At 34.1% G+C, this 15,022-nt stretch overlaps 1 protein-coding gene across 1 annotated transcript in view; it reads left to right on the top strand.

Annotated features, from left to right (window-relative positions):
• The window catches only part of LOC130442792 (uncharacterized), a 214,989-nt gene that overhangs the window by 180,865 nt on the left and 19,102 nt on the right, over positions 1 to 15,022 (top strand). The window contains exons 3-4 of the mRNA XM_056777151.1: positions 4,843 to 5,093; positions 9,509 to 9,726. Coding sequence (XP_056633129.1) covers positions 4,843 to 5,093; positions 9,509 to 9,726 — 469 coding nt within the window. The remainder of the gene's footprint in view (positions 1 to 4,842; positions 5,094 to 9,508; positions 9,727 to 15,022) is intronic.

Genomic DNA, 15,022 nt, shown 5'->3' with positions numbered 1-15,022 from the left:
AGAAGCACTTTGAGAATTTTTGTTTGTAGTCCGGTTAGTGATAGTAGAGACATCAAATTTTGGTATATTTACTATAGACAGTAAGGGAAACAATTTATGTATTTTATAATAAATAATTAATCATTTTTATCATATTAAATTCAATTAGGATAAAATTAGTTAGGTACTCCATATTCTCCATTGAGATCAATACAGTTTTCCATTTGTTTCAACCAATTGCCGAAGCATTTTTTCCATTCTGTTTGAGGTAACTCCAAAACATATTATTTGAACGCATCAACCGCTTCTTTAAGAATGAAAAACCTATGACATTCCACTTTTTTGGACGGATGACCTACCAATTCGATGTTTTGACTGTTCATAAACCTTTTTGTTAGAACTGATGTTTGAGAGCTCGCAATAGGTTTCCCCGATTTTTTCGAACACGTAAAAATGCTTGTGTTCTACATCATTCTAATGGAAGGAACGATGGTGACATGTGTAGTTATTCCAGAAAAACAGGCAACCATTTGTTTCGTGTGTGTACAACTTTTGTTGGATTTGGCACGTCTTCGAAGACCCAACAGTCGATTGGTGTTCAGTTTTGGGTTCATATGCATTCGTCACGATTTTATAGACGTTTTTTGAGGCAACGCAACTTAATTCTTAAGGCATCTCTTCACACCAATCAACACGAGCTTTTTTTTAAACCTAATGTTCTAATAAGTTATTGTTAGTTGCCGTGGTAACGCAATATTTTGTTTATGCATGGAACTGGTCTAGTCTAACTAGATATCAATACATCCTCGTATAAGAGATGAGGTAAAGCAGGAGCTTGACGTTATAGAACTAGAAACAAAAGAAAAATAAGAATCTATAAAGATCCATCTGATGTAACATACTGAAACATACTAAAATGTCATTTTCCACACACCACTAAAGAGAAAGTTTCAACTGATATTAAATGTTCTAAATTTATCGTGTTAGTAAATAGCACGAAAGGTTTCTGATAAATTAAACTTTCAAAAAGAACACAAAAAATATTAAGTTAACCCCCATGGGGAAGATATTCTTTTGAAAGTCTTCCGTTTGAAGTATCATCAGCACATGAAATATTGCAGGAAATTTCAACAAATTTGTTTAGAAAATTTAAAAACGTGAGAGTATCAATCGATGATATTTTTATATATGCAAAATGTAAAGAAGAACTACAAAAGTCATAGTGGAGTAATAAAAACACTTAAGAAACCAAACCAGGCGTCAAACTTGCTTAATAATAATAAATGCATTTTTAAATCGGAAAGAATGAAATTCCTAGGGCACATTTTTTCAGCATAAGGACTAGAAGCAGACCCTGAAAAAGTAGAAGTGAATTAAGACACCAATGAACAAAACAGAGCTACAGAGACTAATGGGAGCTATTCAGAATATGTCTGATGATCTAACAAATCCTCTAAAGAACTGAGTGAAATCAGCCACTTAAGAAAAACCTACATTCTGCACCAGTGAGATTACAACGCATAATATTTAATGTTGCGCCATGTGCACCACAAAATACCCTTAGATTAACAGATTTTCATTATCAAAACTGACATCCATCTAATCTAAATTATGAACAAGAAGAAAATTTGTCAGTTGCCGTAATATTATGTTATTTAACGCAACTACAACACTGTTTTAACCTTAAAGAAGAATTGGGCTATTTAAAGGAAAATATAAAAAAAATTGTAGTACCAAAATCACAGATCCCTAAAATGTTGAAAAATATCCATCAAGGACATGCAGGTATACACAGCTGTTTAAGAAGAACACGACAAATTCTCTACTGGAATGAACAATATAATGACATCTGAAAATTAGTTAAAACCTGTTCTGTCTGTGAACAAACACCAAAAGATAGTATTAAAGATATAATGCTAGTTGAAAGGCTTCATACGCTTCCATGGCAAATAGTTGCATCTGATCTATTTGAATTAAAAAGAAAAACTTACCTTATAATCTGCAACAGCTATTCTGGATAGTTAGATTTTCAGCAGCTAAAAGGACAGTCTCCTTATGAAGCTATAGAACAACTGAGAAGATGATTTGCTGTACATGGAATACCAGAAGAGCTGCAAACTGACAATGGAACGGATTTTTCAAAAAGAGAGGAATTTAACCATGTAACATCCAGTCCACATCATAGTAATGATGAATATACGATTTTGAAATTAATGGATAAGTCAGACACAAAACTGCTCATCGCCAATGGAAAGGGGCAAAAGTGGTAGAAAAGCCTGAAGGTTTACCAAAATCATTCAAGCTGATCAATGCCAAATCCTACGTAGACACTTCATTCATGTGCACAAGACACAAGCAGATATTCCCAGCAGTTGCACAGGTTCCATCACAAGAATAATAACCAGTTTCTATTTGCGAAAGACGAACCTGGTTCAACCAGCGACACCACTAAGATTAATTATCAAGATTTGGTAGAACAATTAAACCTATAAATAGACTAGATGTTTAATAATATTTGAATCAGTTATTACAATATTATACTCATGGTAATTGAAAATCAATATGCTGAGTCAAAATTTGAGTTTAAAAAGCAATGTTTTTAGTTTACAAAGAAAGGGAGATGTAAATTATAGACACCTAGTGTAAAAATTCAATGTACATCAATTGAAACGTCAATCAATAATATAGTTTCCGTCACGTCACGTCAGGCGCTTAATTATTTTATTTAAAATCGTAGTGAAAACAATAGATACAACGTTACGTTCACGCAATTCATTCTGTAGCGAAGTGCGACCACGACTTGAGATGGTTCGTCATCACCAAGAGTCGAAGCGAATTGATCAGCCTACTGCACTTAGGGTTTAATCCACGTCGAAAGTCGTAATTCCAATTTAATACCAAGTTGACTGTTTCAAGTATCTGTGAAGAACTCAAATAGTACTAAAAATGCTTATCTTTATGATGGTAATGTCAGATTTGACATATTCACATCAGTGTTGCCATATCTTAATACATAAGTAGCAGCTTCAAGGGATTATCGACCAAAGTATATGGCTTTTATGTCAACTATCGATTCCACCACCAAATCGTCAATTTTAAAATTATTGTAAGGAAAGGTTATATTGGTTTGAATTTGTGATTATTGAACAACCACTACTCTTCCTAATTTACCTTTTCCAATTGTAGTTTGAATAGTATGAACACATTAAAAATCAATCAAATATTCTCGAAGCTAATACGTTTTTCCAATATTTTCCGGCACTAATGACAAGTTCCCTTGAACGATTCATATTGTGTATTGATACGATTGATTCGAAAATTGTTAAGTGCCCTTTAATATTCCAGATTAAACTCCAATTTAGTAGCTTAAATAGAAAATGGAAAAACCCTTTGATCATCGTATATACAACGATGTTAATATATAGACTTCGTTCACATCGGGATCATTAAAAGTTTCATTATTAATTTATTATTGAATATAAAAACCGGAATTTCCTTTCAATATGCATATTTAGCTCAATACAGAGCGAACAAAAAGCTTTTATAAGAAATTTTGTAGTATTTTTCATATTATTGCAGCTATAGAAATATGAAAATTAGAGAAATAAGATTGTATTGTATAGCTAACAGTTTTTATAATTTAATTAAATCTATTCACAAGCTATTTTGGTTGGAATCTTTCAAGACCTACCTCTACGTTTTTTTTTAATTAGTTTCCTTACGAGTACATTAAAGTTTGCACTTATTTTGGCTCTTAACTTTTGTTAATGATTCAATGAAGACGACAAGAATAACAAGCTTCCGTCAAGCTTTTAGTCTGGAAGCTTGATAATTTCCACTGCGAAAAATGTCTTTTTAATTATTTTGATAACATGACGATGCGATTCTAAAAACTCATAAGAAATTAAATTAACGGGTTTGGGAGCTTTTCTGGTATCAAAAGATGCATGGAAAAGATATGACGTTTCTCAAAGAAATTAATATTTGCAAAATAATATTTTCTCATTGAGAGACTATTAAATCCAAATTTAGCTGCTGACTTTTCAAACCTGTGGGTTTTGAAACTAAATACGCAATAATGTTGATTTAGAAATAATCTGAGTTTTTGTAGGTGTTCTGTGAGAACTAATTGACGAATTGCATTTTTATTTAGTACATGGGGGTGAAGTACATATTTAGGGGTCTCAATCAGTATTTAAAACAACAAATATAAACTTTTTCATCAATTTTCTTGATAATAATATAGAAAATATCACTTGGTAGTCGTCAATTTAAAAAAAAATTATTCTTCCAGTCTAGTCTAGTCTTTAGCATTTTTCTTAACTAAATGTATTGTGTCCGATATTTTAAAAATTTAAATAACAAATTTTGCTTTCGATTCTAAATAATTACCATTTCTTTATTATTCTAAAAATATTTTTTATATAAACAACAATATCCAATTCACAAATATTTATCTAATACTATTAGAGTATAACATGATTCAATATTCAGGCTTATTTTCCGAGAATTTTCTTCATTGCAGTACCAGGTAACATTAATCCCTTCAGGAACATTTCGCTGACCTCTGTGCAGCAATCCGAACAGCTTGAAAAGAAATACGTTATTATAAAAAATGGCGTGCAAAAAAACGCTATTGGAAACGCCAAAAAAATGAGGAGAAGAAGCCATAACAAAATCATACAGAAATTTGCCATGATTGATATTTACACAATCTGTCATTATACTTCAAAATTATCGATCTAGTTATAAAATAAATGCCAATGTAAGTAGAATGAATTCCCTAGATTAACATCGAGTAGAGAGTGTCTACTAAACTAGAAATGCTGTAAACTTAATATATAAATAAATTTTTTGTTACAGATCGTGGATGGTAACGCCAAAACAGACGTCTCCAATCGAAAAGAACCTGGAATCTTTTGCGGAGAAAGCGAGCAGCCGCAGACTTTTATGTCCGAAACGTCGTTCGTCAAAGTATTTTTTCACGTCGAAAATTACACCGACCAAACGTACCTCAGCTTTGATACGAGGGCGGAACAACAACTTGTCGTTTATTTGAGATATGGACAACATCCGGAGCTGTATCCGAATAGAAGAGGAGAAGTTGTACAGGGGTTAGTAGAAAATTATAAATGGAATATGTCAAAGGTTACGGTATAATAATATCAGCAGTTAGTTGAGGGTTACTCCTTTTTTGTGATATGATAATTGATGATAAATGATTTTTGGTTCGGTTGATATAGATTTTGTTATGAAATTTATGTCATAAGTGATTGTTAATGTCAAATTATATTTTGATAAAAATAGAAATTAAGTCGAAATGTCAATGATATTATCATTAAAAAGGTAATAATTATTAGCAAAGTAAAGATAATTTAGTAACAAAAAAATAATTAAATCAAACTATATTTCATTTTATCAATATAAAAATTTATTTTCCATTTCACCGAGGTCTTAAAATCAGAATATCTGTTTCATTAAATATCAAAGGGCATTTTTTTAAGAAAATATGGTGGTCTATATAAAAATTCTTGAGTTTTAGTATCCACGATTACGTGAAAAATTTATTTTCCCTATTGTTTTAATGCTGTAAATTCTTCAGACGTTCACTTGTTTTTTTCTCCAGAGTCCATTATCTGGCATCGATTGAAAAATAACAACTTCGACTCAACTTTTTCCATTCACATTTTTATGAAAGTCGGAGAAATTTTTCGAGTCGTGCATTAGCGGATGATGGAAGTGAATTGAAAATGAACGCCAGATCCATCAGTCATTTTCATTCTTTCAAACACGGCAACAGGGCTTCTGTTTTATCCTATTTTCGCCGTCACAAGTTTAAAGACAATCAATAGTCGACAATATAAAAATAAATTGATGCGAGACAGACATTTTATGAAAATATACAAAAAATTTAATGAGTATAAGAGATCGAGAGTATAAGACCATAATAAAAATTTATTAAAACATTTTTATACGTAGTTTTCAGTTTGAAAATAATTATATGATGAATGTTAATTGTTCTATGTCATATCTAAGCATTTCGTTCTACATTTTTTAAACTGGTTTAGCTCCCCTGTATATCACAGGGGCTATGAGAACTACTTCCCTAATTGCATTCATGCCATCTAGGAGTATAAGCCTCAATTACCAATTTGACATCAGTCCAAAAGTATCAGAACTACTTCTATAGCTGCAATATAGTTTTGCAGAATGTAGTAATCGAAACACATAGAAAGGACCACAGACCACATATATTTAGATGTTTCTCTGTATTAGGACTTCAATGCTGATCAAATTAACGTCATCTAGGAGTATAAGCCTCAATTACCAATTTGACATCAGTCCAAAAGTATCAGAACTACTTCTATAGCTGCAATATAGTTTTGCAGAATGTAGTAATCGAAACACATAGAAAGGACCACAGACCACATATATTTAGATGTTTCTCTGTATTAGGACTTCAATGCTGATCAAATTAACGTCATCTAGGAGTATAAGCCTCAATTACCAATTTGACATCAGTCAAAAAGTAGCAGAGCTGCTTCTATAGCTGCAATATAGTTTTGCAGAATGTAGTAATCGAAACACATAGAAAGGACCACGGATCACATATATTTAGATGTTTCACAGTATTAGGACTTCAATGCTGATCAAATTAACGTCATCTAGGAGTATAAGCCTCAATTACCAATTTGACATCAGTCCAAAAGTATCAGAACTACTTCTATAGCTGCAATATAGTTTTGCAGAATGTAGTAATCGAAACACATAGAAAGGACCACAGACCACATATATTTAGATGTTTCTCTGTATTAGGACTTCAATGCTGATCAAATTAACGTCATCTAGGAGTATAAGCCTCAATTACCAATTTGACATCAGTCAAAAAGTAGCAGAGCTGCTTCTATAGCTGCAATATAGTTTTGCAGAATGTAGTAATCGAAACACATAGAAAGGACCACGGATCACATATATTTAGATGTTTCACAGTATTAGGACTTCAATGCTGATCAAATTAACGTCATCTAGGAGTATAAGCCTCAATTACCAATTTGACATCAGTCAAAAAGTAGCAGAGCTGCTTCTATAGCTGCAATATAGTTTTGCAGAATGTAGTAATCGAAACACATAGAAAGGACCACGGATCACATATATTTAGATGTTTCACAGTATTAGGACTTCAATGCTGATCAAATTAACGTCATCTAGGAGTATAAGCCTCAATTACCAATTTGACATCAGTCAAAAAGTAGCAGAGCTGCTTCCATAGCTGCAATAGTTTTGCAGAATGTAAAAACCTGGAACCTTTTACAGAGAAAGAGAGCAGCCGCAGACTTTCATGTCCAAAACGTCGTTCGTAAAAGTATTTTTTCACGTCGAAAATTACACCGACCAAACCTGCCTCAGCTTCGATACGAGAACGGAACAACTTTCTTCGTTGCATTGAACGTCTAATTAGCAAGACACGCAGAACACATATCTTTAGATGTTTCACAGTATTAGGACTTCAATGCTGATCAAATTAACGTCATCTAGGAGTATAAGCCTCAATTACCAATTTGACATCAGTCAAAAAGTAGCAGAGCTGCTTCTATAGCTGCAATATAGTTTTGCAGAATGTAGTAATCGAAACACATAGAAAGGACCACGGATCACATATATTTAGATGTTTCACAGTATTAGGACTTCAATGCTGATCAAATTAACGTCATCTAGGAGTATAAGCCTCAATTACCAATTTGACATCAGTCAAAAAGTAGCAGAGCTGCTTCCATAGCTGCAATAGTTTTGCAGAATGTAAAAACCTGGAACCTTTTACAGAGAAAGAGAGCAGCCGCAGACTTTCATGTCCAAAACGTCGTTCGTAAAAGTATTTTTTCACGTCGAAAATTACACCGACCAAACCTGCCTCAGCTTCGATACGAGAACGGAACAACTTTCTTCGTTGCATTGAACGTCTAATTAGCAAGACACGCAGAACACATATCTTTAGATGTTTCACAGTATTAGGACTTCAATGCTGATCAAATTAACGTCATCTAGGAGTATAAGCCTCAATTACCAATTTGACATCAGTCAAAAAGTAGCAGAGCTGCTTCTATAGCTGCAATATAGTTTTGCAGAATGTAGTAATCGAAACACATAGAAAGGACCACGGATCACATATATTTAGATGTTTCACAGTATTAGGACTTCAATGCTGATCAAATTAACGTCATCTAGGAGTATAAGCCTCAATTACCAATTTGACATCAGTCAAAAAGTAGCAGAGCTGCTTCTATAGCTGCAATATAGTTTTGCAGAATGTAGTAATCGAAACACATAGAAAGGACCACGGATCACATATATTTAGATGTTTCACAGTATTAGGACTTCAATGCTGATCAAATTAACGTCATCTAGGAGTATAAGCCTCAATTACCAATTTGACATCAGTCAAAAAGTAGCAGAGCTGCTTCCATAGCTGCAATAGTTTTGCAGAATGTAAAAACCTGGAACCTTTTACAGAGAAAGAGAGCAGCCGCAGACTTTCATGTCCAAAACGTCGTTCGTAAAAGTATTTTTTCACGTCGAAAATTACACCGACCAAACCTGCCTCAGCTTCGATACGAGAACGGAACAACTTTCTTCGTTGCATTGAACGTCTAATTAGCAAGACACGCAGAACACATATCTTTAGATGTTTCACGATATTAGGTCTTTAATTCTGATCAAATTAACGCCATCTAGGAGTGTAAGTCTCAATTACCAATTTCACATCAGTCAGAACTGCTTTCATAGCTGCAATAAAGTTTTGCAGAATGCACATATTTTTAGATCATCATCTCTTTATATGATGAACAATACAAGTGGGAAACAATAATGAAAATATCAAAATGACGTGAAAATTGCGATGTTCCTTTATTCATTCAGAGTATTAAAGAAGCGGAGTGCGCGCGGAATATTTGAAAATGATTCCGAAGAGAGGAACAATGTTGATGGCTTATCGAGAATATTTCGAGGATGTCGAGATGGAAGTCGAAAGAAACTCGAAAAATAAAAAGTTCAATCTGCCGTTGCAGTGCCGAGAAATGTAAATATTTAAATTCGGTATTCTCGTGGTAAAACGATTTAAATAATAAATCGAATAAAAGTGAAATTTCCTGTACAGACACGCGAAAAATCGATCCTTGTCTCAAGCTAACGAAGTAATCTGAATAATTTCCTTGGGGATCCTGTTTTTTTCTTGGGTTCATTCGTATCGAAGTTGACGACATAAATTATACAACAAATACACAATTGGTTGATTGAAAACTTCTAAAGAATCCTCAACAGATGCTTCACTATGTTTTGATCAACAAAAAAATCACTATTAAGAATATTGAGTTTTCCAAGCAGGACAAACAGTAAGAAACTTTCAAATAAGATATAAAGAACATATATTCATTCTCGACCCACAATTTTCTATTATTTACATCATTTACATATATTAAATCGACAAAAATCGTTTCTTCTTTGTTTTTTGAATTGTTTGGAATCGTTTTTCTAGGTCATATTGCGAAAGGATATTCAGAGATTGTCGCCTTCAAACTTGTTACGTTCAATCTCCAGCTTATCCCGGTATCTACCCTAGGAATTTGCATTGCAGATACTACCTAAACACCCGACTGCCTTTTATCAAGCTCTACATCGAAAACGAAGAGTTCAACATTGATGGACAGCGATGCGAGAATATTATGACTTGCCCCATGCGACCGATTTCATCAGGTAAATAACGATTTCTTGATTACTATATAAAAATATAAATTGTGAAAGGTTTAAATTATTATTAACAGGTTTTTTAGACTGATTTAAGAATTATTGCGTCTTGTCTGCACGCGGTACATAGTTTAACAGTCATGATACATCAATAGAGTTCATTTTCTATTTGAATTCGAAACAGATAATAATCTTGAAATTCCACGACATCAACTTCTTTCTGTATTTTAGAAAAGTGCTTCCGCAAATTTTATACACCTTTAGAAACAATATACGTTACACTTGAAGTACATTATAGAGAAACCCTCCACATTATAAATTCCAATGACATTTCAGTGTTAAGAAAACAATTTTACCACGTTCGGTAACTCGAGCGGTAGTGACTATCGATCCGACGACCCTGGGACTAACTCCAACAAAGGTAGTCGTTGGAATTTGAGTAATTCGCTATAGATGATAAATGATGCGTTTATTACGTGTACGTGGAAACTGAGAAAGACGATAATAAGGGAGTAATTATGCAAAATGGATAGAATTTTTATTATAACTGTTTATTTTTCTTACGCTAAGGTTATAGTGAAATGTTATGTCTAAAGGATTATAGTTAAAGAATAAGAACCTGAAGAGGAGAAATATGAACCCAACATACACTAAAGTGACGTAAAGAGCTGATAAATACATAATTTTCTTGAGAAAACAGCATGATTTATGCTAGACTTCATATTTCAACATATTCTTTGTATGTAGTGTAAAATGAGCTGAATTTGTACGAGAATGTTACCCAGAAGTACCTGTACTGACCTAGTGATGACGGTAGTTACTTGAAAAATACCACTGTTAGAAAGTTCACAATCTATACAGAATATGTTTCAAGTTTGAAGATGCCACGTTACTTAGTATTAGTTTGGTTGCCATCAATAATGATCGTTGTCAATGAATTTGTGAACGTGAAAAAAATTGGTCATCGTTATCTGATACAATACTTTTATTTGAAAAGCCTTACCCCAACCAATACAAAAACTGTTTAAACGAGGCCGTACGACCTGCGAAGACCAGCATCGCGCAATGGTCGACCAAATGAGGTGACGACTCCAGAAATGTTGAAGAAAATTCACAAAGCTGCACTGGATGACCGTCGACCCAAAATGTACGAGCTAGCAAACATCAAGGTACATCACATATTAACTGAAAATTTGGACAAAGCTGTGCGCAAATTGGAGAAAGAGAGAGAGGTCCATCACTCTACATCTAAAACAAAATAACGATCAAAACAATTGAATGAAAAGGAAAAACCGGCTGCAAAAAAGGCAAAGTTCGTTCTATCTGCAGGCAAGTTTATTGCAACGTTTGAGCGAGAAATCAAGCAAAAACGGCCGCATTTAGCTGTTGTTTCATCAAGCAAAGCACCAGCTCACACATCCCCTATTGCAATGGCCAAAATTAACGAATTAAAGTTTGAATTATTACCCCATGCACTCTATCCGCTTTCGAATTATTTTCTTTTTCTAGACTTGAAAAAAGGTTCGGTGGTCAAAGATTTTCCAACAATGAAGAGTTGATGTCGGCTTTAATGGCTATTTTGAGGAACTTGACGATTTTTATTATAAAAAGTGTATTGAGCTTATTGAAAATTACTGAGTAAAGTATATGGTGCCAAAAGAAGATTACGTTGAAAAATCCTTACTCAATATTATAAATGAGAAAGCGTGGATGTTTGTTAGGCTTTCACGCAAAAACTACTTGACGAATCATCATGAAACTTTGTACACATATTTTGGGAGGTACTAGAAGTATACTTTTTATTGAAAAAAAATATTTTTTACAAAAATAAACAAATATCAACATTTTGATACTTCAACGCCATCTAACATACAGTAATGTTCAAATCCTAAACACTATATTATGGACGTATGATATTACAGAAGGTCAAGTCAACATCTATTTAATCAATACATCCAATTCAATTGACTATAGTTTCAGCTTTTTCGAATTTTTGAGATTAGGTATCATTGTTATTTTTAACCGTCACAGAAAACGTTGGTCTAAAAAATCCATCTACATTATCTAAAAACTCGTCACGGGCCCGTGCAGCAAAAGTTGCACGAAATTAAGAATCTTTGGTTCATGCAGAGCTGAGAAGACAACAGCAAGCAAGGTGACAAAGTGATTTGAGAGCTGCTGAATCACCTCTTCGGACGTTTAGAAGACATGCTCAGCAGCGGGTAACTAGAAGAGCGATAGAAACGCCAGAACAAATGTTTTGGAACTTCATTGTGTGTAGTAATTTTTAAAAATCAATAATACTAACCAATCAATAAAATAAAGTTATCATATCAATATATTTCTATTATAATGAAGTCTGATACTTATTTAGTGGATTCGATGCAAGCGAAGCCGCGGGTAAAAGCTAGTGATTACATATTTTTACAAAATTTTGGTGTTTCCTTTGTTGGGCCAAAAATTTCCGGGACTTGCTCGTATACTACCAAACGAATAAAAAAAACAGTATCTAATTTGTCGCTATCAGATAAACAAGATTTGGATTCTTTTTCGAAAAAAAAAAAACAAAGGTTAATATTATTCATTCTAAGGATATATTCGTTGGCTTTGTCTTATTTCTTCGCCGTCTGGAAGTATGTAATCTTGTTCAGAAAAAACTTTCTTGTGTATATGTGTTTGGTCGCAATAAATTAGGGTCTTGTCGATGACGACGACGGCAAGAGAAAAGCTTATTTCTTTTTTCTTTGCGAGGCGCGGTCGGGAAGGAACAACATCAGAAAGACACAACCGATTACGCTGCTTCTGATGAAACGTTTTTTTTTTTTCATCCGAAGATATTTTATTTGTTCCAAGTGGAAATATGCGTTATACGCAGTCGAAAAGTGACGTTGACTAACGATGACAAAGAAAATGGGAAGTCAAAGGTTCTTTCAGTGAAATAACAATAAGATTGTTGATTGAAGTGAAACAATTTTGTATTTTGTTGACGTAATGTTTCAGTTTATTATAAATACTAATCAATGACTCAAATTTATTTTAAAAATATTTATTCCCTACTTACAGAGCTCGGCCACAAGTTTTCGTTAAGAGAAAAATTGCAACGTGACTATGAATTCATTAAAATAAATTACAGAAATTTGATCGATGCGTTTACGATAACGTTTCACAATGGAGAGGCAGGCGAAGCATGTCAAGCTGTCCACGAAGAGTTTAAAATTCTTCTTCAATTTTAGTTCGGAGATGGGGAAGGGTGCGTGGTCCTCTTGCAAAAACGCGGTCCTTGAGAAGGCCCCACAGGAAGACATCACACGGTGTTGGGTCACATGTACGGGCCACTCAACGAATCCTCGTCCGCCTATACGATCGTACTGTTCAACTTGAAGGTTGCTTCATCCGAACACTAAATTGAATGCTGGACCTGCGAATCATCTCGATGCATCCGAGGTAGCACTCCCAAAATTCCAATCTGCGAACGAAATCATTCTCGTGAAGAGCGTGGAGAGGTCGCGCGACGGAAAATTCGATAATGCATGCGTTTCAACATTCGTGAAGAACGAGTTCTCACGATAGCCGCACTGTAGATTGGTTCGGCTACTCAACTAACGCCAGTGCCACTGTTTCCTTATTTTCGTTAGTTGAACACGGCGCGTCGGCAACAGGGCCTGTTTTTAAAAAATTCTGGTGCGTCTTTCACACTGTTGTGACGATTTGATAGCGGCGAGTTAGAGAGTTGTTGTTTACATTCGGTAAACATAGTTTTCTTATCTATAGATACAACCTAACAAGAAAAAACTCTACCTTGAAGCGAGGACTTGTATCGATTATTCATTCTGAAGCCGCATCTACTCGACGAGCACGTATTATGATGATACAATAACTGTCTGAAGCACGAATGTGCTTAGTTTGAATCTTATTTGACAGCGCTGCTAGAGTTATAAGCGTTACCGGACTTATGCCGATTTTTCGAGACCGTTGCCTAACTTATGGCGACCTCTGTATTATCTGAAGTAATCTGAAAAGATGATATTTATCACTATATTTCTTTATAATAAACGATGATGTTTTCAGAGAATGAATTATATCGAGAATTGACATTTGAAGCCGGTGGATTGTTTTAACTTCGTTAGTATTCAGAAGGAGTGCCGGTTACCCCTTCTACTGGATTTAGAGAAAGATGACGATAAAATCCAATGTTCTTATGTGATTTATCTCTATTTTCTCTACCACTGATAGATAAATCTTTTCTAATGCCGCAGGAAACAATTTCTTAATTGAATTTTACTTTTTGGGTGGATTCACGTTATTTCTTTTTACGTTAGTATAGCTCTAGCACCCTCTCGATAGAGAACTAATTAAATTTTATTGAAAAATATGGAATTTCTTCTTTATTCAATTTTCAAACTGGATTGTTTAATTAAATGTGGACTAATTTGTTTCAGGAATCTAATTTGATATCCTTTAAACAAAATCTAAGATACTGTACATCAAATATAACCTATATCTGTATCAATTCAAAATATAGAAGACTATACTATATACATAGGCCAGTACATGGAGTAATTTTTCCCCAAAAGCTCAACTTAAATTGCTCCTACGATTTTTTTTGCTTTGTGCTTTGTGGTCGTCACCGAGTACTAAATCATTACCAACAATCTTATCAACCTTCCCCCTAAAATGGAGAAAACGTATTTTTGGTTACGTTAGGTATTTTTGGGAGGTATTCTCTAAAAAACATGCAATAAAAAATTAGACATATTAACACTAATTCTACCCTCCCCGGGCCACGGCACACTCATGTTATCCCAGACATGTTTTTGGGGGGATACGTGAAAAAAAACGTGGATTCACTGCTTTCAGATATAAATACGAATGAAAACTCGAGAAATGTCGTTATTGTGTTTTGAAAGTCCACTTACGTGAATCGTTTTCATTAATAAATTCAGATAAACTTGTATAAATCAAACGTAGAGTCCGGACCTAGCGGATAAGTGTTTTTTTGGTGAATATTGGGGAAGGGTACAAAGAAATGAATTCTCAAGAAATCACCGTAAGAAATGAGTAGAACAATATATTTATTTAATCATCGAACTCATCATCCATCTCATCGTCACTATCTGCATCTTCATTTTCACAGTCTGGGACTATCACCGGTAAATTTTTGCAGACTTCCGTCGTACATTTATTACAGATGCTGGTACATTTTAGACCACTCTTTTTGCATGTGCAGGTATCTCTAATACATCCGGTTGTTTGGAGCAGCGTGAACAGTCATTTCAATAGGTTTCGCCCACTGCGCAACTGGCCG

The sequence above is a fragment of the Diorhabda sublineata genome, chromosome 1 (assembly GCF_026230105.1).
Source record: "Diorhabda sublineata isolate icDioSubl1.1 chromosome 1, icDioSubl1.1, whole genome shotgun sequence".
NCBI lineage: Eukaryota > Metazoa > Arthropoda > Insecta > Coleoptera > Chrysomelidae > Diorhabda > Diorhabda sublineata.
The sequence above is the reverse complement of the archived record's forward strand: the minus strand, read 5'-3'. Positions and strand labels throughout refer to the sequence as shown.